The 26,120-nt window shown below is 39.3% G+C and overlaps 1 protein-coding gene across 7 annotated transcripts in view; it reads left to right on the forward strand.

The window, feature by feature from the left end:
- Positions 1-26,120, forward strand: part of Zfx (zinc finger protein X-linked) — a 49,852-nt gene that overhangs the window by 15,171 nt on the left and 8,561 nt on the right. For all 7 annotated transcript variants that reach the window (XM_029473147.2, XM_029473150.2, XM_085838128.1 and 4 more), the window contains 2 exons: positions 7,204-7,293; positions 10,723-11,292. In XM_029473147.2, the coding sequence (XP_029329007.2) occupies positions 7,233-7,293; positions 10,723-11,292 (631 nt within the window). In that variant the 5' untranslated portion in view covers positions 7,204-7,232. The remainder of the gene's footprint in view (positions 1-7,203; positions 7,294-10,722; positions 11,293-26,120) is intronic.

Below are 26,120 nucleotides of genomic sequence, written 5' to 3' on the forward strand. Positions count from 1 at the left end.
AACATAATAGACCCTGTCTCCAAAATAAAACAAAAGATCTGATTTATGATGATCAAGTTAGCCAGTACAGAAAAGTTAGTAGAAAGGTAAATACATAGAGGAAAGTCAGGGGTTGGAGAGAGAGCTCAGTGGTTAAGAACACATATATATGACTTACAGAGGACTGGAATTGAGTTTTCTCGTTGGGCAGATCACTGCCACTTGTAACTTTAGCTCCAGGAGATCTCAGTGGGTATCTGCACTCACATGCTCATACCCATGTACTCACATACTAGTACCCACGCACATACATTCATAATTCAAAAGCAAGTAAGAGGAAAGTTATTAATAATAGAGGACAAATTTAGGGGTACTTATCCTGTAATAGACAGTCTAATGAGTGCTAGAGAAGTCAGCAGAGTGCACTTAGGAGTTTAAGGCAGGAAAATTGTCACCAGTTTGAGGCTAGCCTGGCCTGCATGAGTTACAAGCCAGCCTTTGTTACATAGACCCTGTTTCAAAAACAAAGACAGACTACAGAGAATAGAAGCCGGTGTTAAAGCTCAGTGGTAGAGCACTTAATCTTACATGGACTAGGTCTAGCTGGAATCAGTCTCTGGTTCTGAGAAATAAAGTGTATTAGCAATGTCTGAGAAAAGGTAAGAAATACCTAAGATATAAGAACTTAGATGGACCTTATGACATAGATATGTGTTAGGGTTTTACTGCTGTGAACAGACACTATGATCAAGGCAACTCTTATAAGGACAACATTTAATTGGGGCTGGCTTACAGGTTCAGAGGTTCAGTCCATTAGCATCAAGGTGGGAGCATGGCAGCATCCAGGCAGGCATGGTGCAGGAGGAGCTGAGAGTTCTACATCTTCATCTGAAGGCTGCTGGGAAAAGACTGACTTCCAGGCAGCTAAAATGAGGGTCTTATAGGCCACACCCACAGTGACACACCTACTCCAAGAAGGCCACACCTTCTAATAGTGCTCCTCCCTGGGCCGAGTGTATAAACCATCACAATAGGTAATGCCAGCCACTAGGAAGACTGAGAGGCAGGAGGATAGAAAGTTAAAGCCTGCCTGGCATGATAGGGTACGTTAAAGGCTGGTTTGGACAACTTAGTGAAATTGTTTCAAAAGGTGGAAAAGAGTGAAAACTCAGTGGTAGAACATTTGCTCTCTGTTGAAGGTCCTTGAAGTTTCTAGTGCCAAAAATCCAAGAAAATGTTCTTTATTTAAGAACATTCTTCATTTTTTTTTATAGTTTTTCGAGACAGGGTTTCTCTGTATAGCTCTCACTGTCCTGGAACTCATTTTGTAGACCAGGCTGGCCTTAAATTCAGAAATCCGCCTGCCTCTGCCTCCTGAGTGCTGGGATTAAAGACGTGTGCCACCACACCCAGCTTACATTCTTCAAATCTTGATTGAAGGATCCACTGAGTGTACATGTTAGTTGAAAAGTGCTTGTTATAGTGATCACTGTGAAAATAAATAAAAACTGATTATTACTGATAAATAAAAACTCAGTGATAGCAGTGAAAATAAATTAAAAACTGACACACCTTTAATCCCAGCACTCAGGAGGCAGAGGCAGGTGAGTTTGAGGCCAGCCTGGTCTACAGAGTGAGTTCCAGGACAGCCAGGGCTACATAGTTCATTGTCTCAACAATTAAGAAGGATAGCTGACTTTGTGGGTTAACCTAAGAGAAATGAGAATATTTGGAGAAATGATGGCTGGCTAGTATTGAACAACATGGCAAGATTTGGGAACAAAGTCTTTTTTAACTTCAGAGGGAAGGTATTAATTAGATTTTTTTTTTCTTTTTGGTTTTTCGAGACAAGGTTTCTTTGTGTAGCCCTGGCTGTTCTGGAACTCACTCTGTAGACCAGGCTGGCCTGGAACTCAGAAATCTGCCTTCCTCCGCCTCCCAAGTGCTGGGATTAAAGGCGTATGCCACTGCACCTGGCCAAATTAATTCTCTTGAGTGTAGTAGTGAAAAGACTAGTCAGCCATAACATTTTATTAAATCAAGGTTTTTGGAGGACCATAAGCAAAAAAAAAAAGTGATTTTGCATATTAGCAATGTGAATATCTAAGAATCCTTTTGATTTGTCTAAGAGTAGTCAAAGAATTGTGTAGGTATATGAAAATAGAACATAGCCATGCATTTGAGTCCAGCCTGGACTGATTGCAAGACTCTGTCTTTCTCTCTTTCTAGAAAGAAAATTAAAGAAATAATAAAACAAGTAAACTATCCAAAATTCCTAATTTAAGACTTGGAAGTACCATTGCTTTTCCTATTGACTTGGTGGGGGTGTTTATGTTGCCCTGTTTTAAAGATTGGAAGAAAAGAAGTTTGGGGGGGCATTTCCTGGGTTTTACCTAGTTTAATATTTCTCTCTTTCTCTTTTTTTAAACGGTTTAGAAAAATTTATTTTGAAATTTAAATGAAAGGAAAATTTAGCGATACCCCCCTTTTTAAAAAAGATTTTATTTATTATATGTGAGTACACTGTAGCTGTCTTCAGACACACCAGAAGAGGGCATCAGATCTCATTATGGATGGTTGTGAGCCACCATGTGGTTGCTGGGATTTGAACTCAGGACCTTTGGAAGAACAGTCAGTACTCCTAACCGCTGAGCCATCTCTCCAGCCCTCAATATTTCTCTTAATACTTAATTTTTTTCATTTTGAATTCTTTCAGAATCATGACTTTTGTACCAGCAGGGGATATTTTTCCAAATAGGGGTGACAGTCTCAGAAGAGTTTTGAGAGTGTTTAAGACAAGCAACAACAATGTTATTTTTTCATCTGTATTTCATTGTGGTGCTCTGAAGCATTCTGTTTATTTGTCTAGCTTTTGGGGGGGGGTTGTTCGTGCTCCCCAGTGCACACACTTCTGTGTTGTTGCCCTGCCCCTTTTAACCACCCTTACTTAATCCCATTTTTCTAAGTAGTTTCCATTCTAACAGCACAGTTTCATTTTCATTGTCAGAGGGGTTGTAAAGCCCTAGGTATAGTGATTTCTGCTTGTAAGGACAAATTGTGTTTTTTATAAACTTGACTGAGTTTTGTAATGGCCCTCTTCCATGTTTGCTCAAATGTTAAATTATGATAAGAAGATGAGAGTAACAGCAAATAATTCTGTCCTGGCATACTGGGTTCGTATTGTAGAGTCCCGAATGTTGGGGAGCTGCTGAAGTATTCTGAGCCCAGGGGAGTGCCCTGATCAAAGCAGTGGAAGGAGGATTAGTCACAGATAGCAGGAATGCCTCAGACCTTGGCACTAGCTCTTAGTCTTTCAGGGTCCCTAGTCATTTGTTATGGGAGTGGTAGAAAAGCAAGGCCACTTAAGAGGCTATTTTCATGCCTCAGGGATCAGGAAGTATGAAGCTGAGGGACAATAATAAGACTGGAGATAATAAGGACTAGGATGGATTGCTGAGGAGTCCTGTGGAGAAGTAGTTGACAAGATCTGAATGTGAGTGGGGAAGAAGGAAGAGAGGAGAGTGGCCTAAAGAGTCCTAAGTCTGGTGGAAGCAGAGGTGCTGCTCTGAGCATGTAGATTCTGGAGGTCTGTACAAATGATACTTGAAACCAGGGGAGTGGAGAGAAAACAGTAAGAGAAAGGAGTAAGTATACCAGACTGAGGCCTTGCTCTGTTGTAATGTGAAGGGAGTAGGGCAGCTACTGCTTAGAGAAGGGGAGGGGAGGGAGCTAAGGTGGCACTTAGAAAAGAATAGGCTGAAATGAACTTAGAATCAGTGGAATTGATTATCTGTCAGAGTCTAATAGAAAAGCCAAGGAAGATTAGAGCTGAGTAAAGTAAAAGTAGTTGCTTTACAAGTTGAGAATTTTTAGAGTTGGGTGATAATTAGTCTCATACAGGGAGACTTGACAGATGTCCCTTAATGTATGTGTCCCTTTTGTTACCTTAGTTGCCTTAATTTCATCTAACATTTCCTTATGCTTATAAGGATAACATAGATTTATCATTTTGCAATTGCTTTTTTTTTTTAGAAAGAGAAAATAATTATACCCAGAGTTGACTTTAGGGAGTGGTAGTGACAGTTATTTTCATGGTTAAACCATTTTTTATTTATTAATCTAGCCATTTGTTTTAATTTCAAATAATTCTTACCACAAACATAGCCATTTCTTGAAAATGAATAGAACCATTGCTAGCACATTGAAAAAAAATTAAGTTTTGGGTTTCTCATGATATTTCTTTAAGGACTCCGTGGAATTTAGCATATCCAACTAATAGGGGTTGGACTCTTGGTAAAGTGACTCTTGCATAAATAAGCATGAGGACCTGAGTTTGCATCCTCAACACTTCCATAAAATCTGGGATGAGGTGGTGACAGACCAGTCACTGGAGCTCATTAGCCAGCCAGCCTAGCCAAGTCAGTAAGAAGCCTTGCCTCAAAAAATAAAGTACAGATGTGGATCCTAGAATCATATCTTTAGGGTTCAGTGTATAACCTGAAGTGACCATAGAAGCCAAGGTAGCAGACAGCAAACAGGGCGAAAATGAGAGCTTAAACTGGAGATGGGGGAAGAGGGGATGGGGATAAATACAGGAAGGATGTTTGGAAAAGCCTTGGGGAAACCTAAAAAATAGTTTAAAAAACAAACAAAAACAAAGTGGAGAGCAATTGAGGTTGACCTCTAACCCTTGTATGCACACCAAAGCCCACCTACCTATATGACCATGCATGAATTCAGTACATGCAAATACAATTCAGTACATTAAGCAAGACATAAAATAGCCATGGTTAACAGGATACTAAGAAAGATAACAACATGCTCTGGAAGTTCTGAGTAGGGAGGGCACACTTCAGGCTATTGTGTATATGTTGGGATTGTAGGGGAGGACATTTACAAGGAAAGAGCTCTGCAGACAGAGGCTAGGTCTTCAGCATATTTTGTGAGGTTAGACGTGTGTGTGTGTGTTTGTTTCTTTCTTTCTTTTTCTTCCTTTCTTTCTTTCTTTCTTTCTTTCTTTCTTTCTTTCTTTTTCTTTTTCTTCCTTTCTTTCTTTCTTTCTTTCTTTCTTTCTTTCTTTCTTTCTTTCTTTCTCTTTCTTTCTTTCTTTCTTTCTTTCTTTCTTTCTTTCTTTCTTTCTTTCTTTCTTTCTTTCTTTCTTTCTCTAACAGTCTTGCTGTGTAGCTAGGTTAGCTTAGAATTTGGCAATCCTCCTGTCTGTCTTTGAGTAGTAGAATTACTGATGGGCCCTAGTTTACTGGGAGGGGTTGGTATGTTCTGGCATTTTTGTTTATTGGAGTACGTGTGCATGTGTGGTGGTGAAAGGTACTTGGGAGAAAGTTGGGAAAGATAGTGATGGAAAGGTGGTTTGGAGTTAGAATTTAAGATAGTATGAGCTTGAACCTTCATTGAACAGAGAAACGATGCTTTAGAGAAATTACATTTGTGTTAAATTTTTCATAAGCTTATAGTATTTACTAACAAAGGACTAAAAGTCAAAGTAAGATGTGTCTAATAGTTCCATTTAGTTTGAATTAGAAAGTAGAGATGGGGAAAGTGATGAAGAGGTTTCTGCAGTATTTATAACATGGGCAAATAAAATCTGTGACGTCTGATCTTTTGAAATACTGATCAAATGATATTAGGTGGTACGTTACTTGATGTTAAGGGTTTGTTTGTTTTTGGCTAAAGTAGGAAAAGGAGAATTAAGGTCATTGGGATGTCTTAAAAGATCCCAAGGGAGGAGGATAAAGTGGGGCCTTAGGAAGTTCTGTGTTCAGGATCCAGAAATCTGTTGGTAAGCCTTCCTGCTTCATCTATTTTCTCAGGACATTAAGTTGAGTTGTTTGTTTGTTTGTTTGTTTGTTTGTAAACTTGACTTTACTAGTCTAAGCCAGAGTAGGAAAATGACCTTCCTCAGTTCCTGTGTTAGCAGCCTAGACCTAGTTAGTGATGGAGGCAGGCCGAGAGTGAGAGAAAGGGATGGTGAAAGGAACATCTAACTGATGTTTGCTCATGATTTCAGGTTTTCAAGGGTAAAAATTTTATTTTATTGGACTAAAAATGTACTTACTGTTTTTTTTTTTAAACCATTTCATAGCTAGTTCCAATCACCTTTGGCCAAAAGAGTTAAATACACTCTGAAAATTGAACCAGCATAAATGAGAGGATTAAGAAAAGTGCTTACTATAATTGTATTTACTATAATCATGGATGTTGTGATTCTATGATTGTTCAGTATAGTGTTTGAAAGACTGCATAAGTTTAGAGAAGTAATGCAAAAACGTGCGCAGAAATTTTCCATGGCAGAATGAATTTGGTTAAACCTTTAAAAAATCAGTTGCTGGGCAGCAGTCACTTACACATTTCATCCCAGCACTTGGGAGGTAGAACAAGCAGGTCTCTGAGCTCAAGGCCAGCCTGGTTTACAGAGTGAGCTCCAGGACAGCCAGGGCTACATGAACAAAACAAGTAGTTAAGTAATCTTGTGAGAGGATGATGTCACTTACTCACATGACAGTGCTAGGGTCCTGAAAATGCTCTATATCTTGATCCTGGGTAGTGACTAAAGGCTTTTGGGGAAGGGAAGGGAAACATAAAAATCCTGTTAAGTAACCCAGTTTGGCCTTGAATATTTAGGGGGTTCTCCTGAATTCTAGGATTACAGGTGTGTACCATTACAACTAGGATGAAGGTTTTCCATCTATGTGAACATTTACCAACATGTGTGCACTTAGATCTGGGGCACAGTGACTCAGTGGGTAAGATTTTTTTTTTAAAGATGTGTTTCTTTGATTAGCCCTGACTGTCCTAGAACTCATTTTGTAGACCAGGTTGGCCTTGAACACAGAAATCTGCCTACCTCTGCCTCTGGAGTGCTAGTTTTAAAGACGTACCACCACTACCCAGCTCTGAATTTATTTTTATTTTATTAAGACAGGGCCTCACTTATCATGTAGCTAAGACTGATTTAGAGCCCTCTGTATAGCCCAGACTGATCTCTAACTTGTGAGTGTCCTGCCATAGTCTCCCAAATACTATGATTATAGGTGTGTACTTGGCATGTATCTCAATTTAAAATGAGCCTGGATAAAGGTGATCCTTTTGATTTATATGTTTATATTAGGTAGATGTTCATCTGTTGTATAACTCAAGCCATTCAGAAATGAAAATGTGACATTAACAAAAGGATACCAAAACTAATACTGGCTTCCCTTGATTTAGGTGTTCTGGCTGATGAGAATTTAAAGGCCATGGATGAAGATGGACTTGAATTACAACAACAAGCACCAAACTCATTTTTTGATGCAACAGGTATATTTGGGTTGCTGTACTTTTTTATCTACCATATTGGGAGGTTGTTATGGCTCCAGTTGCTAAACTCTCACATTGTTAGTCATGCTTGGATTTCAAAATCTACAAATGGAAAATGAGCACATTTATCATTCTCTTCTTAAATTGGGCCTTTTCATAAGGAGCTTTAATATTCTTGTCAGTATAAATTGAATATTCTTAATTTGAAAATCCTAAATGCTCCAGAATTTAAGAGTACTGCCATGACACCACAGTAGAAGAAAGTTCCATACCTCACATCATGCCATGGGTTGAAGTAAAGGCACATGCATATGAACAAGTAATGTGTAAAATGACCTTTAGGCTATATATGTAAAACATATATGAAAGAAATGAATTTCACATTTCTACTTGGATCTCTACCAATGATACATTATGAATGTATGAATATTTTAAAAGGTGAAAAGTCTGCTATGCTAAACACCCCTGTTCTCAAGCATTTTGTTCTAGTTTTTTACATAGCCTCTAAAATCCAGGTTGAGCCTTAAATTCTGTATCCTTTTACCTCAGCCGCCTGAGTTCGAAGACGGCAGGTGTGTGCTACTTTCCTGGCCTGTCCTGGTCTCAGGCATTTTATTTACATAAGGAATATTCAGTCTCAGACAACAGTAATATCAGCCTCTTAGTGTTTTCTTTAGTTATTATCTTCTTGCTCAGTTATGAATTCTGTTCTTTTTCTCTTTGAAAAAAATATTCCTTGACTACATCCTCGGCACTTGATTCTCCTGTCATGTAGTCTCTCGTCTCATATTTAGTTGGCAATGACATTTATTCCTTACATCAGAATACGTACCACACATGTGGATTATGTGATTTACACATTTTCTCTCACCCAACTGGTAAGGTCTAACCCAGGGTCCTCCACAGCCTGACACTGTCCTCCGTTCACAGCCTTCTCATAGGTTCCCTCAAAGAGTCTGTACAGGAAGACAGTTGTGCTTCACTGCCCAGCGTGCGCAAGGGTAATTTGTAACCCTGACGTGGGGACAGCTCAACTGTCTTTATTAGAAAGTATTAACTAATTTTTCATTCATCTCTCAATGATCAGGTTGTAGTATATTAAATAACAAGTTCATCAGAAAGTGAACTATTTATATTTAGTAGGGGAGGACATCATTTTTCATAGGATAGGCTTTCAAGTTTGGTGATTTCCTTTTGATAGTGATAGTTTGTAATTCTTTATTAGAACATGAAGCATAATTATTGTTCTTGGAAGAGAAACTAAGGAGAAAAATCCACAGTGTGTATTTGCTCTTACTTGTGACAAGGAAACCTAGCTAATGTCCTGAGTGGTAGAGTGAAAGACTGTTTCATTTTGGTCCTGATTAGCACTTAAGGTATTTGTTTATCTTAGCAAGTCACTAAATCTGTCAGGGCCTCCCTTTTTATGTCATAATCATAATGAAATGTCTCATTGCAGTTTTTCAGAACATTTCCCATATACTCCCATTTGAGGGTCACAATCTTGTACAGTATGCATGGCACATACTATTCTCATTTTCTGATTTTCTCATTTTCAGTGACTTGCTCATGATCACAAAACTATTCATTGTTGTCTAACCCTCATCTGTGATTTACATTTTTTGCTTGTTTGTTTGTTTGTTTTTTGAGACGGGGTTTCTCTTTGTGTCCTAGAACAGCTTTGGTCTGTAATTCACAGATCACCTGCCTCTGCTTCTTGAGTGCTGGGGTCCTGGCAGTAAAGCTGTGGGCCTTCACAGAGACCATGCTATCTTCTGTTTGTTTTGCTATTGAGTGTTTGGGTGGGGAATGTAGTGATTGAATTAGGTACCTACTTAGATTTAGCTTGTTCTGAAAACCAGGCAGAAACACGCATCTTCTGAAGACTTTGGTTTTTTGACTTTCTTTGTTCTCTGGACTGGCAGCCAAGATACTAGATTTGTTGTATTTCTCATAAGGATGTATAATTTGTTCCATTTGCAGCATTTATTGAGAGCAATATTAACTGCACATCATATACTGTGCAAACTATGATCTTGGTTAAGTCATTTAATCTCTTTAGACAAAAAATTGACTTCACCTCTTGTCATTCTTTTTAACTAAAATGGACTCTGGTTTCTTGTATTGTGAGGAGCTGCTTTGGGGAGTGAGGGCAGGGAAGTGGCTAAAAAGAATCCAGTACCCTGCTGAAGTTGTGGTTAGGTTCCTTCTGCTACCTACCTTTGTCCCACTGCCGCTCAGCAGTGCCACTTATACACTGTCTGTCCACAGAGACACACCAAATTTTCTGGTCCTTCTTTTTGTGTATACCCTGGTCTTATGTCCCAGAATAGAGATCAAATTCTAAAATTCTGTAGTCATAGGTAGAGAATGTTCATCATACCAGAGCAAAAGAAGGATGTGAAGGAAGTGAAGGAAAAAAATGGAGTCATAGGAAAGATGGAAATAAGAAAAAAAAAAATACAAGTTCAGGGAAGGGAGGTAGAACAAGAAGAACACATATAACAAAGAAAACTACCGGGTGTGGTGGCACACACCTTTAATCCCAGCGCTCGGGAGGCAGAGGCAGGCAGATTTCTGAGTTCGAGGCCAGCCTGGTCTACAAAGTGAGTTCCAAGACAGCCAGGACTATACAGAGAAACCCTGTCTCAAAAAACCAAAAAAAAAAAAGAAAAAGAAAACTGAGCTATCTGCCACCCATAGTTACATTACTTTTTATAATCATGCCTCAAGTAACTGAATGAGTATCAGCATGCCCAGAGTTTTACTGAGATTTTTCTTTGTTTCAATTGTATTATTATCATAGATTTTTCCTTATCTATTGATTTGAGATGAATATATAAGAGTGTTCTAAAAAGTGTCTTTCTAATTTTATTTAAAAATAGGTTAAAGGGAATCTAAATGTTTGAGAAAAGTGAGAAGCTACTTTTTGGGAGAAGTTGAACAATAATTTTGCTGGTTGAAATATTTATTTAGTGCTGAAATTCATGATTTTCTTTACTTACTGTCTTAGCTACTATTTTGTTGCTGGAAAGAGACATCATGAACAAGGCAACTCACTGAGAAAGCATTTAAATTGGGGACTTGTTGATAGTTACAGAGGTTTAGTCTGGCATCATCATGGTGGCAGGTGCTGAAGTAGTAGCCAAGAGCTACATCTTGATCCATAGGCAAAGACCTTTACATTTTGATCCACAGGCAGAGTTAGGAGGAGGAGATAGACACACACACCTGCATGCACAAATGCACACTAGGCCTGCTGCTTGACATAAGCTTTTGAAACCCCAAAGCCCACACCTAGTGACACACACCCTCCAACAAGTCTACACCTCCTAATCCTTATAATCTGCTCGAAGACATTTAAATATATGAGCTTATAGGGCCGTTCTTATTTAAACTACCACACTTAGGAGTTTGTTTATTTTTTAGGAGCTGGTGCTACACACATGGATGGTAATCAAATTGTTGTGGAAGTTCAAGAAACGGTTTATGTGTCAGATGTTGTGGATTCCGACATAACCGTACATAACTATGTTCCTGATGACCCAGATTCAGTTGTAATCCAGGATGTCATTGAGGATGTTGTTATAGAAGATGTCCAGTGTACAGACATCATGGACGAAGCAGATGTATCGGAAACAGTCATCATCCCTGAACAAGTGCTGGATTCAGATGTAACCGAAGAAGTTTCTTTAACACATTGCACAGTTCCAGATGATGTTTTAGCTTCTGATATTACTTCAGCCTCAATATCTATGCCAGAACATGTCTTGACAAGTGAATCTATACATGTGTCTGATGTTGGTCACGTTGAACATGTGGTTCATGATAGTGTAGTAGAAGCAGAAATCGTCCCAGATCCTCTGGCTGCTGATGTTGTCTCAGAAGAAGTGTTGGTAGCAGACTGTGCCTCTGAAGCAGTCATAGATGCCAACGGGATCCCTGTGAACCAGCAGGATGAAGAGAAAAACAACTGTGAGGACTACCTTATGATCTCTTGTAAGTTTGGGGGGAGTATAGTGTTTCTCACAGGTACTTCTGAAGGCTGTTTATCTAACGTACACCAGGGGTGAAACTAAATGTCCATTAAATTAAATGTATAAAAATACCTTGTCCAGGTGTGATGATACATACCTTTAATCCATCACTTGGGAAGCAGAGGCAGGCAGATCTCTATGAGTTTGAAGGCAGCCTGGTCTATATAGTGAGTTCCAGGACAGCTAAGGCTACTCATAGTGAGACCCTGTCTCAAACAAAACAAAACGACATACATCTCTGTAAAATGAGTTTTGGTTTAGAGTCTGTAAGGTGACTGAAATTTGTGAAGAGTGAAATAGTTGACGTGTTTCTATATAAAGATGTGATAGAAAGAGGGTGTCTTCAGTTATAGAAAGACAAACTGCAACTTTGAAATAATGAAGGATGTCATTTGGCAGGGAGGGATAGACACACACACGTGCACCAGCTTTCCTTAGTGTCCTCAAACAACTTGGAAAGAGGAAAGACACATGACCAAACTACTTATATTCTTGTATACTTGTATTCTTGTATAGGAAACAAACTACTGGTCAGAGAAAGCCTGAAATATGAACTTAGGTTCTTGGATACTTAATGTACTTTGTATGAAAAGTACTGTTTATGGAACAGAATGGGAACGAACATAGTACTGCAACATGATTTCAAGCATGATGAATTTATTAGAGCACTGAAGCAAACTAAGGTGTTTTGGTGGCATACCTCCAACTGTTTTAAGTTGGCATCTGGGAGAATAGATGTCTTAAAACATTTCTTGATACTACTTTCAGATATCAAGTTCTAGGTTAGGTAGACTACAGTTCTAACCCAGTATAAATTCTTACTCCTTAAGGCACTAAACTCCCATAAACAAGAACTGGCAAATTAGTTATAAATTTGCCCAGTTGTTTTCATATATGAAATTAGTATACCATATAATGGAGTCTACCAGCATTTTATAGAAAACCATCTTTTTAAAGTTATTGAGATATTCTCATCCTGGTATGTGCATATCTGTAATCTCAGCACTAAACAGGCTGAGGAAAGAGGACTTTGAAATAAGCCTGGGCTGCAAAATAAACTACCATCTCAACAAGTTATGATAGGACTTTTGAAATACATGGTCTTTGTAAAAAGGAAGCCTTTATTTAGCATGTATTTACAGGACTTTGTTTACATTGCTGTAGGTGCTCCAGTTATTGATGAGTCCTAAATACATAAAGTAGAGAAAGTCATTGTTCTAGGGGGCAGGGCTTATAGTCTACTGTAGGAGGGAGGTTACAGAGTGATGCAGAGTTGTGACTGAATTCTTGTGAAGACTGGAGTAGCCTACCTTTGTCAAGGATGAAGTTTAGCTTTCCAAGATGAAGGAAAAGGGTATGGGTGAGTGGAAGACATTATGTTTTACAAAGGGTTTGGGGATTGAAGGGGTGGCTCACTGGGTTAGTGTTTACCATTTAAGTGTGGGGAATGGGATTTGGAGCCTCAGAAACCTTGTAAAATCCAGGCAAGCATGGTAGCCAACAGTGATCTTAGTCAAGAGGCAAAGAAGCAGGTTCCTTGGGAGCAAGCTGACTAAGTAGACTAGTGGGAATGAGTGAGCTCCAGGTTCAGAAAGGCCCTGCCTCAATAAATAAAGTAGACAGCAATCAGAGGGACAGACCTGATACCAACTTTGGGTCTCCACACACGCATGCGCACATGCACACTCTTACACTCATGCATATCACATGTATTATAAAAAAGGTAGCCATGTTTCTTTGTGTGCCTGTTTGTTCATATATGGTTTCCGTCTTGGCCTTTCCTAGAAACTTAAGATGTGCTGACATCTCTGTACTTCATTCCTTGTAATGAATTTCCACAAATAGAATTACTGGGTAATTTAGGACCAGTGAGATGGCGCAGCAGGCAAAAATGTTTGTGTCTTGCCGTACAAGCCTGATGGTGATCTGAGTTCAGTCCCTGGAATCCACAGTGGAAGGAGAGAACCGAGTTCCCAAAATTTCCCTCTCTTCGCACATGTGCTCCCAATACATAAACAGACACACAGAGAATAATACAAATTTAGAAAAGATGAGACATATTTACAAGTTTGGTTATATTACCTCAATGTTTTATTTAATATAAGTCCTCTGGTATTATAAGATTATCTATTTTGTTTTGTATTCTAACCAACACAAGGCAGTATTTTTCTTTTTAAGTTTTTGCTGGTCTGTAAGAGAATATGTGATGTAGTTTATTTCAATTTTAAATTTATTTTGTAATGTAATCCTTGTAGCAATAGAGATTAAGTGAACAAGAGACTAGGGATAGACAGTAGTTGAAGTCTTTTTTCACATAGAAAAAAAGAGTACCTCAAGTTGGGGTTTGGTAGTGTAGTTCTGTAATCCCAGAACTTATTCCGTTCTAGGGCCAGGAAGACCTGTCTCAAAAACAAAATGACAATAAATATCCCAAAGACCTTAATAGATCAAGGAGAGTTGAAGTTGAGATTAGAAAATAAAATGGATGAGAGTTAGTCTCAAATGAGCTGGGTGGGACTTGGATGGAGAAAGATAATGCAGAGATAACCTTAAGGTTTCTAGGTTGCCAGATTGGGTCATGATAATCATTCAAGAAAGGTAGTAGGTTTTGTGGGGGTAAGAATGATTTAGGATTTGCTAAAAATATGAGGTGCTTCCTTGTTGGAGACAGTCTCATACTTGTTTTCTAGGTAGTTGAAAATATAAATTTGACATTTTAGAGTGAGGAGAAATTGGTTAGGTAACAGATAGAAAGTATCTCATAGAAGTGGTTGGTGTTTTCTAGAGAATGCTTGTAGAAAAAGAGTGTTAACTATGTGATGTAGTTACTATGGACTTGAGTGATATGTGTGTAATGCTTATATATTCATTCATTCATTCATTCCTGGGTATCTACACGAAGGAAGGATTCTGTACCACAGAGACCTACATGGCAAAGTTTACTGCTGTACCATAAGAGCTAAGAAATAAAACTAGCTAGATGTCCACTAGCAGATGAATGGATAAAGAAAAGTTGTAGAAATATAGTGGTAGCTCTTCAGCTGGAAGAAAAATGAAATAATTGCAGGGAAATGCATGAAGCTAGCTGACACACACATCTTGTTAAGATGTGTGTGTCAGACTCAGACAAATAACTACATTTTCTCTCATGTTTACATTACAGATTGAAATTTGTGTATGGAGTAGGTCATAGGTCATAAAAGTAGAAAGGGAGGGGGCTGGCGAGGTGGCTCAGTGGTTAAGAGCACTGGTTGCTCCTCCAGAGGTTCTGAGTTCAATTCCCAGCAACCACGTGGTAGCTCATTACCATCTGTAAAAGGGACCTGATGCCCTCTTCTGGCATGCAGGTATACATGCAGACAAGCACTCATAAATAAAATGAATACATAAAAAAAATAGAAAGAGACCACGAGAAGGGAGGACGAGCTTTTGTGTGTGATGGGGTCTTTCTATGTAGCCCTGGCTGTTCTGAGGCTGAAACTGTTTATGCAGATATCCTGCCTCTGCCTCCTGAGTGCCTGGATCAAAGGTGTGAGTCTCCACACTGATAGGTATTTTATGTATATGATTTTTTTTACCTGCATGTATGTGTGTGTGACATATGCCCATAGAAGTCAGAGGAAGGTATATTGGGTCAGCTGATTGTGAGCCACTGTGTGGGTGCTCTTAACCACTGACCCATCTTTCTAGCCCCAAGGACAAATTCTTTAGGGAAATGGAAGGGAAAAGGGAAAATGGAATACATATGCCATGAAAGCAGAAGTGGGGACTACTTGGAGAGAGGAAGGCAGCTAGCAACAGTGGGTCATAAGGGAGTGGGGTGGATAATAGTATTATGCCTGTGTATGAAATGCCATAAGGAAACCCATGGGTTTGTGTGCTAACTTGACAAGAGTGTCAGTATAGATCTTTGGTATATAAAATGTTGTAGGCATTTGAAGTTAGCTTAGGCTACAAGGTCTCATTAGAAAGAAGAGAAGGAGGTAAGGTGAAATGAAAATTGAAGGTTTCAGAAGACACGGTAACAAACTGAGTCTTTAACACTACGGAGGATACAGAGAATGCCATAAACATGTGTCAGCCACTGAGAAGAAAGACTCTTGGTGGGCATTAAGGATATTGGTATTTAGATTATTGGTATTTAGATTATTGGCATTAAGGATATTGGTATTTAGATTAGTTTACCACGAGAGAGTGGGTAGGAGATGGACGAATTGAACTATAATGGGTTGAGAAATTAGGGGTAAACACTTTGTATAAGCCATTATGGTTAGTCAAGGGACATGAAGCAATAGTATGGCTTTTGCTGGTTAGTGAATGTATCTCAGACATGCTTATGGGTACAGGGACAAACTAATTAATGGACAGGGCCAGTTTGACAATAAAGGCTAATAGGTGGAATAAGATGCAGAGAAGAGGAAGGGACTGGTGTTTAGGGTCACAGTGGAGAGCTGTTAGTTGTGTCCTAGGCAGAGAGATAAAATGTTAGTAGAATTGAGAATCCTCTCTAAAAGACAGAAGATTAGAGGAATGTTTGGGTGTGACAGCTGTTTTCCCTGTGGAACATCTTCATCTACTGTCTTAGAGTTTTACTGCTGTGAGCAGACGCCATGACCAAGGCTTATAAAGGACAACATTTAATTGGGGCTGGCTTACAGGTTCAGAGGTTCAGTCCATTAGCATCAAGGTGGGAGCATGGCAGCATCCAGGCAGGCATGGTACAGGAGGAGCTGAGAGTTCTACAGGCAGCTAGGATGAGGGTCTTATAGCCCACGTTCACAATGACACACATACTCCAACAGGGCCACACCTTCTAATAGTGCCACTCCCTGGGCCAAGAATACATAAATAATCATATCTACCAATACAGAATAAGAATAAGCCAAAGCCACAGGATAGTGATAAAGGGTTGATGGACATGGGCTAGTTTAAGAAGCAGCCAGCTGAAGAGTGAAGATACTCTAGTATAAAAATTAGTAAATCATTAGTAAGATACTGCAGTATAAAGATAATAAAAATAATGCTTTTATTTTAGTTTAAAAGTTTTAGATTTATTTTTATGAGTATTTTGCCTGCATGTACATATATGTACACCATGTATGTGCTTGGTACCCACTCTGGTCAGAAGGGGCATCAGTCTCTTGGAACTGGAGCTATGATGGCTGTTAGTATGCTGGGAGCAGAACATGGATTCTCTTTAAGAGCAAGAAGTACTCAACTGCTGAGCCATCTCTCCAGCCCCTTTAATTTCATTTTAAATATTTTATTTGTGTGTGTGTGTGCGCGTGCTTGTGCCATGGTGTCTGTGTAGAGGTCAGAGGACATCTTGTGGAAGTCTGTTCTTTCCAGTAAAAGTATCTTTTATTTGCCTGGTGTATTTGTCATTTGGGAGGCTTACTGCTCCTGTCGGCTAGTCTAGGTCTAGTCTTGAAAGCTTCTAGCCTCCATACAATCTAATCTAGGCCTGGAATGTTTTCAGCCTCTGAGACTTCTGAATAAACTCACCCTTTCTAGTTCTTTCTGAGTTCTGATTGGCAAGTTCAACTCAGCTGTTCTGGCTCAAATTCCTCTGCAAGCTGAGTGATTCAATCTGGCTTCTCTCTTTTGTCCTGAATGGTTCCACTTGGCCTCATACTAACTTTAGACAGGGTTTCTCTTTGTAGTCCTGGAACTCACTGTGTAGAACAGGCTGGCCTCGAACTCGGAAATCCGTCTGCCTCTGCCTCCCCCTCCCAAGTGCTGGGATTAAAGGCGTGCACCACCACCGCCCGGCATGTTCTAATTTTCTTGCTCCTTCCTCATTCTCTAGCTCCTTCTGTTTTTATATGTGTCTAGCTTGTTCTTTTCTTCAGTCTGTCTCTGTAAAACTCCAGGTAAAACTGCCCCCTCCTCCCTCTCTGGGCTTCTCTACTCTATGGTATATTCTCCGTGAACTCTACTGTATCCTGTACTGTACTCTCCTTCCTGTACTGTCTGTCTCTCCCTTAAATAGCTTCCCTTTCCTCTCCTCGAGTGTTGGGCATATCCTATTCTACCAAATCTTTCTCTGATTCGTCACTTTTTCTGTCACCCAATTATACATCACTTTCAAACATGGGTGCTTCCTTCTATAAACTAACTTTACCTTCATTGTTTGGGATTAAAGATGTGAACTAAGGGTATGTCTGTATTCTGGCCAGAGGGATTAAAGGTGTGTGCTAAGGGCTGAGCCATATCCTAACAAGACATAGGTTCAAATATCCTGTAACAATTACTATTGTCCAGGTTCGAAGCATAGAACATGGATTGTTAGCCTTAATGGTGGCCTTTGCCCATTAAGCCATCTTGGCCCAAAACGCTATTTTTAAATGCCAGTGCCAGATTTTCTATAACAAGACTAGACAAGTCAGCACCAACGTTAGAGGAAATAGTTGGCTATCTCCCAGATTGTGAAGGGGACAGCACTCGGGCTGCTTTCTGCTTTCTGCCCTCTGGCTTTCACCCTTCTTGTCCTCTAAGGGTTTACCAAGGGGTAAGGCTTGACTTTTATTGCTCTTTTAGAACACCTTTAGAAGACAAATTTTAAAATGGATAAGTTTAGTGGTGATTGAGACCAGCTATAGTATTGCAGAATCCAGGCTATAAAAATAATTCTTATTTATATTTAGATGTCTTTTAGGTCCTAGGGTTCTGATTGAAGTCAGTATTAATGGCCCTGAAAAAGTAAATATGGGCAGAAATAAACGTATTTGAATATATTTTGACATATTTTAATGTTTTATATGTTAAATATATTCAATATTATATTCACTCTATTCTTGTTAAAAGATATATATTAAAAGAAAGTAAAGCTACATTTAAATTAAACAGTTATCTAGGCTCATGTTCTTCTTTCTTTTTTTTTTGGTTTTACAAGACTGGGTTTCTCTGTATAGCCCTGGCTGTCCTGGAACTCCCAGGCTGGCCTTGAACTCAGAAATCTGCCTGCCTCTGCCTCCCAAGTGCTGGGATCAAAGGCGTGCACCACCATGCCTGGCTTAGGCTCATGTTCTTGTCCTATTGCTATAATATAGAGATTGTGCCTTTTGTGTTTTTTTATTGTACATTTTTGTCTATTACGTCTATTGTATGTTTATTGTACATTTTGAACTTTTCACCCTTATCATCATCATCTTTTCTCTTCAAAGTAAAGAGAGATAATATTAAACAATCCACTTTTGGAATCAAGCCATTGTAACGTGTTGGAAATTATTAGTGTTTTTTTTTTTTTTTTTTTTTTTTTGGTTTCTACCCTCTTGCAAAGATGGTTCATAAAGCTGTATTTTAACATAAAATCTATATTGACTTCAGACCTTTAAGAATGGCAGAGGTTTTGTAGTAAGCGAGTAGAGGAACTGGGTGGGATGGTTACATTGAACAGTAAAGTTGCATTACTCTACATATTTATTTTCTTTGTCTTGATAGTACTTAAGATCTATTTCTTTAGTTACTTCCATGTATACAGAACATTGTTATTAGAATCACCTTAAAACTGCATCTTTAAAGCTTGTTCAGAGTGTTTTCTTTTCTTTTTGCTCCTCTATCTGAAATTGTTTCTGTAGATGAAATTCACAGGTAGAGTTGGTCCTAAGTTGCATCTCTATAAAGAAATAGACATACTTTTCTTTTCTTTTCTTTTTTTTTCTTTTCTCTTCTCTTCTCTTTTCTTTTCTTTTTTTTTTTTTTTTTTTTGTTTTTTTTTTTTGTTTTTGTTTTTGTTTTTTTGAGACAGGGTTTCTCTGTGTAGCCCTGGCTGTCCTGGAACTCACTTTGTAGACCAGGCTGGCCTTGAACTCAGAAATCCACCTGCCTCTGCCTCCCAAGTGCTGAGATTAAAGGCAGGCATGGGCCACCACTGCCCGGCTTTCTTTCTTTCTTTCTTTCTTTCTTTCTTTCTTTCTTTCTTTCTTTCTTTCTTTCTTTCTTTCTTTCTTTCTTTCTTAAAAAAGGTTTATTTATTATTATATCTAAATACACTGTAGCTGTCTTCAGACACACCAGAAGAGGACGTCTCATTACAGATGGTTGTGAGCCACCATGTGGTTGCTGGGATTTGAACTTGGCACCTTTGGAAGAGTAGTCAGTGCTCTTACCGGCTGAGCCATCTCTCCAGCCCTGTATTCATTTTCTTTCTCTCTGAGAGGGAGGGAGAATATTGTGTAGGCATTCTAAATTAGGCATCTACAATAAATTACTGGATTATGGACTTCAGTGTACTGTAATTTTTTTTCAGTCTATTGTCACTGCAAGGAATCATTTCCTAGTTTTCACTCTTCATATGGGTTTACTGAGGCTTTCTTGGTCCTGAATAAAGCATGCTTAGATTTGCTATACTTCTGTTATTAGTAATGAAATTATTCCCCAAAATTTTATTTCAGTTTTTAGGTCAAATGCTGGACAAGATGGGATGATAATTTGCTAGTTTCAATTTTTAGAATAGAAGAAAAAATACAAAAAAATTTAAGTGAGAGAATTCCTGGGTAGCTTGGGATTATTGATAATTTTTTTAAATACTGAGTTTCAGACACTAAACATTTTTTTTTGTATCTACTAGGAGATGAAAATAAAGGCCTGGGTTCTAAAGACAGGCATGTTCCTGATTTCTTCTCTTTTCACTAGCTAACTGGCTTCTGACCAAGTTATACACCATCTCAGAGCCTTTCTTTCTTTCTTTCTTTCTTTCTTTCTTTCTTTCTTTTTTTAGGGGGGGGGGTTCGAGACAGGGTTTCTCTGTATAGTCCAGGCTATCCTGGAACTCACTTTGTAGACCAGGCTGGCCTCGAACTCAGAAATCCATCTGCCTCTGCCTCCTGAGTGCTGGGACTAAAGGTGTGCGCCACCACGCCCAGCTGCCTTGGTTTCTTTATCTGGGAAATGAAGCAAAAATCTTTCATAGAAACATGAAAGAAATAGCAAGATGCAATGCAAATGGTAGTTATTATTAGAAGTAATTTTAATTTTAAAAATTATGCATTTCTATTTTAGAGAAGCCTTATTCTAAAGTACTAGTTCTCATGACTGCTAAAGAAGACACTTAGGCAGAAATCATACATAGGATGACTCAACTTCATCGAAGCTTTCTTTGTTTTTAGAAATTTCATTTTTAATAGAAGCTTTAAAATTACAATGAAATCCTGAGTACTTAACAAGACCCATCAAAGTGTTCTTTAAAAAATTTTTCTTCTGTAATAATTTATATTCAGAATAATTTAACAGGTTGAGTAGGGCAAGCTCTCAAGGTGAAAATCTGAAGGTCAATTCTACTTTTGTATAGTAATAGAAATAGCTGTTATCAGGGAAGTCAGGGTATTTGAAATGCATCTTCCCATCTATTTATGAAAGCAAACAGGTTTTTTGAATTCTGTATTATAGGTGAGTGTATGGCAATTTGCATGTTCTAACATGGCTAGGTTTTCCAGTCATTGAAGGTTTTATAAGGGTCCTGACAGACAAGCTAACATGTCAAAACAGTAAGTCTGGCCTTGCTCTTTGCAACCAGAAGGATATCTGACTTTTTAGTACCAGTTAAAATTGAGTGGGATTTTTGTTGTTGCTTCTTTTTTTTTAATGATTTTATTTAACTTATTAAGTGTGTATGTATGTCTGGGTGCATGTTACTTATGTGCTAGGATGACTGAAGAGGGTTGGATCCTCTGGAGCTAGGGCTACAGGCAGTTGTGAGCTACCTTACATGGTTGCTAGGAATCAAACTTGTGTCTCGTGAAGAGCTGTAATTACTCTTAACTGCTAGGCCCTTTCTCCAGCCCATTTTTTGTTGTTTTGATTTTGACTTTTGAGACAGTTTTTCATTATGTAGCTTTAGCTTTCTGAGTGCCTTGCTTAGGATCAGTTTGTGAAGTTTGGCTTAGAGCTTAGGTCAACTTCATCATTCTTGAACTGTTTAAAAATAAGTGCCCCCTTGGGCTAGAGAGGTGGCTCAACGGTTAAGAGCACTGATTGCTCTCCTGAAGGTCCTGAGTTCAAATCCCAGCAACCACATGGTGGCTCACAACCATCCATAATGAGATCTGACACCCTTTTCTGCTGTGTCTGAAGACAGCTACAGTGTACTTACATATAATAATAAATAAATCTTAAAAAAAAAAAATAAGTGCCCCGATGGTGATACCCATGTATTCTGGACTCCTCTACATAGATTGGTGAGATTTCTCAGGGTACTGTTTGAAATTTGAAAATGACCATTGGTTCAGTTATCTAGATTGTGAGAATATTTAAAATCATCCTTTTTTGTTTGTTTTTTTGTTTTGTTTTGAGACAAGAATTTCTCCCTCACTGTCCTTTTGACTAACTCTGTAGACCAGGCTGGCCTCAGACTCAAAAACCCACCTGCCTCTGCCTCCCAAGTGCTCAGATTAAAGGTATCCACCACTCTACAAGAATATTTAAATTCTTACTACTTAGCTGGGCGTGGTGGCGCACGCACCTTTAGTCCCAGCACTCGGAGGCAGAGGCAGGCAGATTTCCGAGTTCGAGGCCAACCTGGTCTACAAAGTGAGTTCCAGGATAGCCAGGACTGTACAGAGAAACCCTGTCTCGAAAAACCAAAAAAAAAAAAAAAAAAAAAAATCTTACTACTTTAATTATACTATCCACTGCTTGAGTATGTTGGCACATGCTTTTTTTTTTAATTTATTTTTTTATTATTATTAGGTATTTATTTCATTTACATTTCCAATGCTATCCCAAAAGTCCCCCACACCCTCACACACCCACTCCCCCACCCACCCACTCCCACCTCTTGGCCCTGGTGTTCCCCTGTACTGAGTCATATAAAGTTTGCACGACCAATGGGCCTCTCTTTCCACTGATGGCCGACTAGGCCATCTTTTGATACATATGCAGCTAGAGATACGAGCTCTGGGGGGTACTGGTTAGTTCATATTGTTGTTCCACCTATAGGATTGCAGATCCCTTTAGTTCCTTGGATACTTTTTTTGGATAGCTCCTCCTTTGGGGGCCCTGTGAACCATCCAATAGCTGACTGTGAGCATCCACTTCTGTGTTTTCTAGGCCCTGGCATAGTCTCACAAGAGACAGCTATATCAGGGTCCTTTCAGCAAAATCTTGCTAGTATATGCTATGGTATCAGCATTGGCACATGCTTTTATTGATTTTTAATTTTTTTTGAAATTCTATCTCTCTGTGTTTGTGTCTGGGTGCATTTACATATCTTGTACCACAATTTGAGGACAACTTGCAGGAGTTGGTTCTCTGCCGGGATCAAAATCTGGCTTGGTGGCAAGCACCTTTACCTGCTGAGCCATCTTGATAGCCTAGCACAGGATGTTTAATGCCAGTACTTTTGAGGGTGAGGCAGGACAGATGCCTCAAATTCAAGGCCAGCTTGGGCCACATCAAGACTTCCACACCTGGCTGGGCTACAGAGTAAGAATCTGTCTTAAACAAATAAAAAAGAGCCTTTCTTTTCCTCTTTTCTGTTACATTCTCATCCACTTGTATACTCAACCTCCTGACTTGTATTCCATTGTCATATTCTTCTGGAAGTAGCTTACTAGCCAAATCCCCAAATCCTGCTCATCCCAAGTAGGTAGCCAACCTAGCCTTCTTCCTTATACCTACTATCTTTTGTTTTTATTGAAGGTTTTGGTGCCTGTCATCTGCTATAGCAGACTAATATGTGCTGTCCCTGCTTTGTGTGTTGAGTTCAGCTCATCCCCGTTTTCAAGGTTAGCAAGATGGTATAGTAATAGGCCTCTGATCTCATCGTTGCTTCAAGATGTCTCATCACTTAGAGCAGATGCTTTCAAGCCTCTGATCAGGGTTAGGGCTTTAGGGTACCTCTAAAATCAATCTCCCCCTTTTCTCCTCTTTCTAGGTCCTATGTCCCTATATTTGGATTATGTTATGTAGAATTGCTTGGCTAGCGAATCACCCCTGCCCTCAAGTTCCCCAAGAGATTTTAATATCTGACCTGATTGAAAAACTTCCAGCTTTCCAGGATCAAGTCTGAGCCTCTCTGCCATGGGCAAGAGGCCCTTTGTGATCTGACTTCAGTTTAGCAGTTGGCAGTATTCCCCACCATGTCTTCGGTCCTTCCACACAGTTTCTTGTCTCTATACCAGTGTTCATAGTTTGTCTTTTACCTGAATGAAGTAAGTGCCCTTCTCCTTGTTTCAGTCTCAGTAAGGTATCTCTTCTTTGTCTACATAGAACCTCTTTTTTTTCGAGACAGGGTTTCTCTGTGTAGCCCTGGCTGTCCTAGAACTCACTCTGTAGACCAGGCTGGCCTTGAACTCAGAAATTCGCCTGCCTCTGCCTCCCAAGCGCTGGGATTAAAGGCCTGTGCCACTATCTCCCTGCTAGAACCTCTTAGTGTACAGCGAAGCACTATCATTTTGGATGCTGATCCTCTTTCATGTTCTATATGAACTTCTTATTAAAGATTGGATTAGAGAGCTTAGCGTCTGTTTCCTCCTATAATGTGAGTTCACAGGTGTTTGCCCTTTCTCCATAAGGCACCTTCATTTTCTGTTTGTTTAAATGACACAAGGAAAAGCAAAATAATTTATCAGCAAATAAGATACACATAAACGGGCTGGAGAGATGGCTCAGCAGTTAAGAGCACAGGCTACTCTTCCAGAGGTCCTGAGTTCAATTCCCAGCAACCACACGGTAGCTCACAACCACCTGCAATGGGGTCTGATGCCCTCTTCTGGTGCTGTCTGAAGAGAGCAATAGTGAATACATAAAATAAAAAGAAGATACACATAAACATTTTAGTCATTTTTGAGACAGGGTCTCACATAGAACTCTGGCTGTCTATGGATTTTTTTTTTTTTTTTTTAACGATAGATTTTCTTTGTGTAGCCTTGACTGTCCTGGATCTAGCTTTGTAGACCAGGCTGGCCTCAAACATAGAGGTCCACCTGCCTCTGCTTCCTGAGTGCTAGGAGTAAAGGCATGCATGCATCAACATGCCTGGCCGTTTTGTTTTGTTAAAGAGATCATTTTTAAAGATTTTTTAAAAAATGTCTTAATTCTATGTAAGTCAAAAATCTTGTTGACAAATTGTCAGTATATTCTTGCCTTTTTTGAAAATAAAATTTTTTTTTGAGACAGGGTTCCTCTCTATAACCCTGGTTGTCCTGGAACTCACTCTGTAGACCAGGCTGGCCTCGAACTCAGAAATCCGCCTGCCTCTGCCTCCCAAGTGCTGGGATTAAAGGCGTGTGCCACCACCGCCTGGCTGTTTTTTTTTGCTGTTTTGTTGTGTGTGTGTCTGTGTATAAGGATTTGCTTAGGTAAATGCAGATTTTTAACCTGCTAGAGGACACGACAGGACTTTCAGACACCACAAGCATGAGTCCTGTCTTGCTTTAATTAATATTGGTTGTAAACAAAAACGGAGATGGTGCACTTTTTAAAGTGTTAAAAAGTGATCAGAATCACCACCATCTAGCCTTGTTGTAATCCTAAGTGCCTTGCCTAAGGAGTAAATATGTACATATGTAAATCTCATTTCTGCTGACAAAATATCTTCTGGTAGGTCAACCATTCACTAGTTTTTTTGTTGCTGTTGTTTTATTTTTGTTTGGTTTGGTTTTTGGTTTTTCAAGACAGGGTTTCTCTGTGTAGCCCTGGCTGTCCTGGAACTCACTTTGTAATCAGGCTGGCCTCGAACTCAGAAATCCGCCTGCCTCTGCCTCCCAGGTGCTGGGATTAAAGGCATGTGCTACCACGCCCGGCTCATTCACTAGTTTTTGATATAATGTAATTGCTTTTGCTAATATCAATCTCAAACTCTAGAGTCCAAAAGTTAACAAACACAGATGGTGTCTCATGTGGTTTGAGATTTAAATTCAGTGTAACTACAAATAGTCAACCTTTCAAGACTTCTATTTGCTCTGATGTAAAATGTCAACAGTACTGTAGTCTGCTTCACGAGGTTGTTGTAAGTAGTACTTAGTCAGTAAACAGTAGTTATATTTATTATTGCTCCAGTTAAAGTAGTCTCCCACTGGAGTGCAGACTTACTCTGTCAGATTGGTATTTCCCAATACCTAATGTAAGATCTTAATGATGTATAATTTCAATTCACCATTTAATGAATTGAGTAAAACATAAATGTCCAGCCAGAAAGAGAACAGATGTATGTGGGAGAACACCAGAACGAGAACTAAAAGAGAAAGGGAAAGACTTGTCGCTTCCCTTAAGGTTTCTTTATAGACCTTGGACTTGGACCTGTTGCCCTTCTCTTGGGGCAAGCTGGGCCACTCCCGTTAGTTGAGCTCAGAGCAGAAAGAACAGTTTTATGGTTCGTTCTTTTCTTTTCCCCTCCCTCCCTCCTTCCTTCCCTCCCTCCCTCCCTCCCTCTCTCCTTCCCCTTCCTTCCTTTTTCTTTTCCTTTTTTTGAGACAGGGTTTCTTTGTACAGTGCCCTGGCTGTCTTAGAACTTGCTCTGGATCATGTTGACCTTGAACTCACAGAGATCTCTCTGCCTGTCTCTGTCTCCCAAGTACTGGGATTAAAGGCTTGTGCCACCACATCCAGGTCATGTCTCTTTAATAGGCTTAACATTGATAAGTCTAACTTTTTATGATAAATTGTCCTAGGTGCTGAGTTTTTATTAACCTTTACTACACTTTCTGTGTTGCCCGAGATGCCTCTAATGTGTGAGATAAGGTTGCTTATAATGGCAATTACATTCTTGGTCCCTTTTTTTTAGATCTAGAGTGTGTTTGACATCATTTTTCTTGTGTTTTATTTTCCAAATCATTCACAACACCGATT

The sequence above is a fragment of the Mus caroli genome, unplaced genomic scaffold (genome assembly GCF_978045245.1).
Source record: "Mus caroli unplaced genomic scaffold, Mus_caroli_1 scaffold_5, whole genome shotgun sequence".
Lineage (NCBI taxonomy): Eukaryota > Metazoa > Chordata > Mammalia > Rodentia > Muridae > Mus > Mus caroli.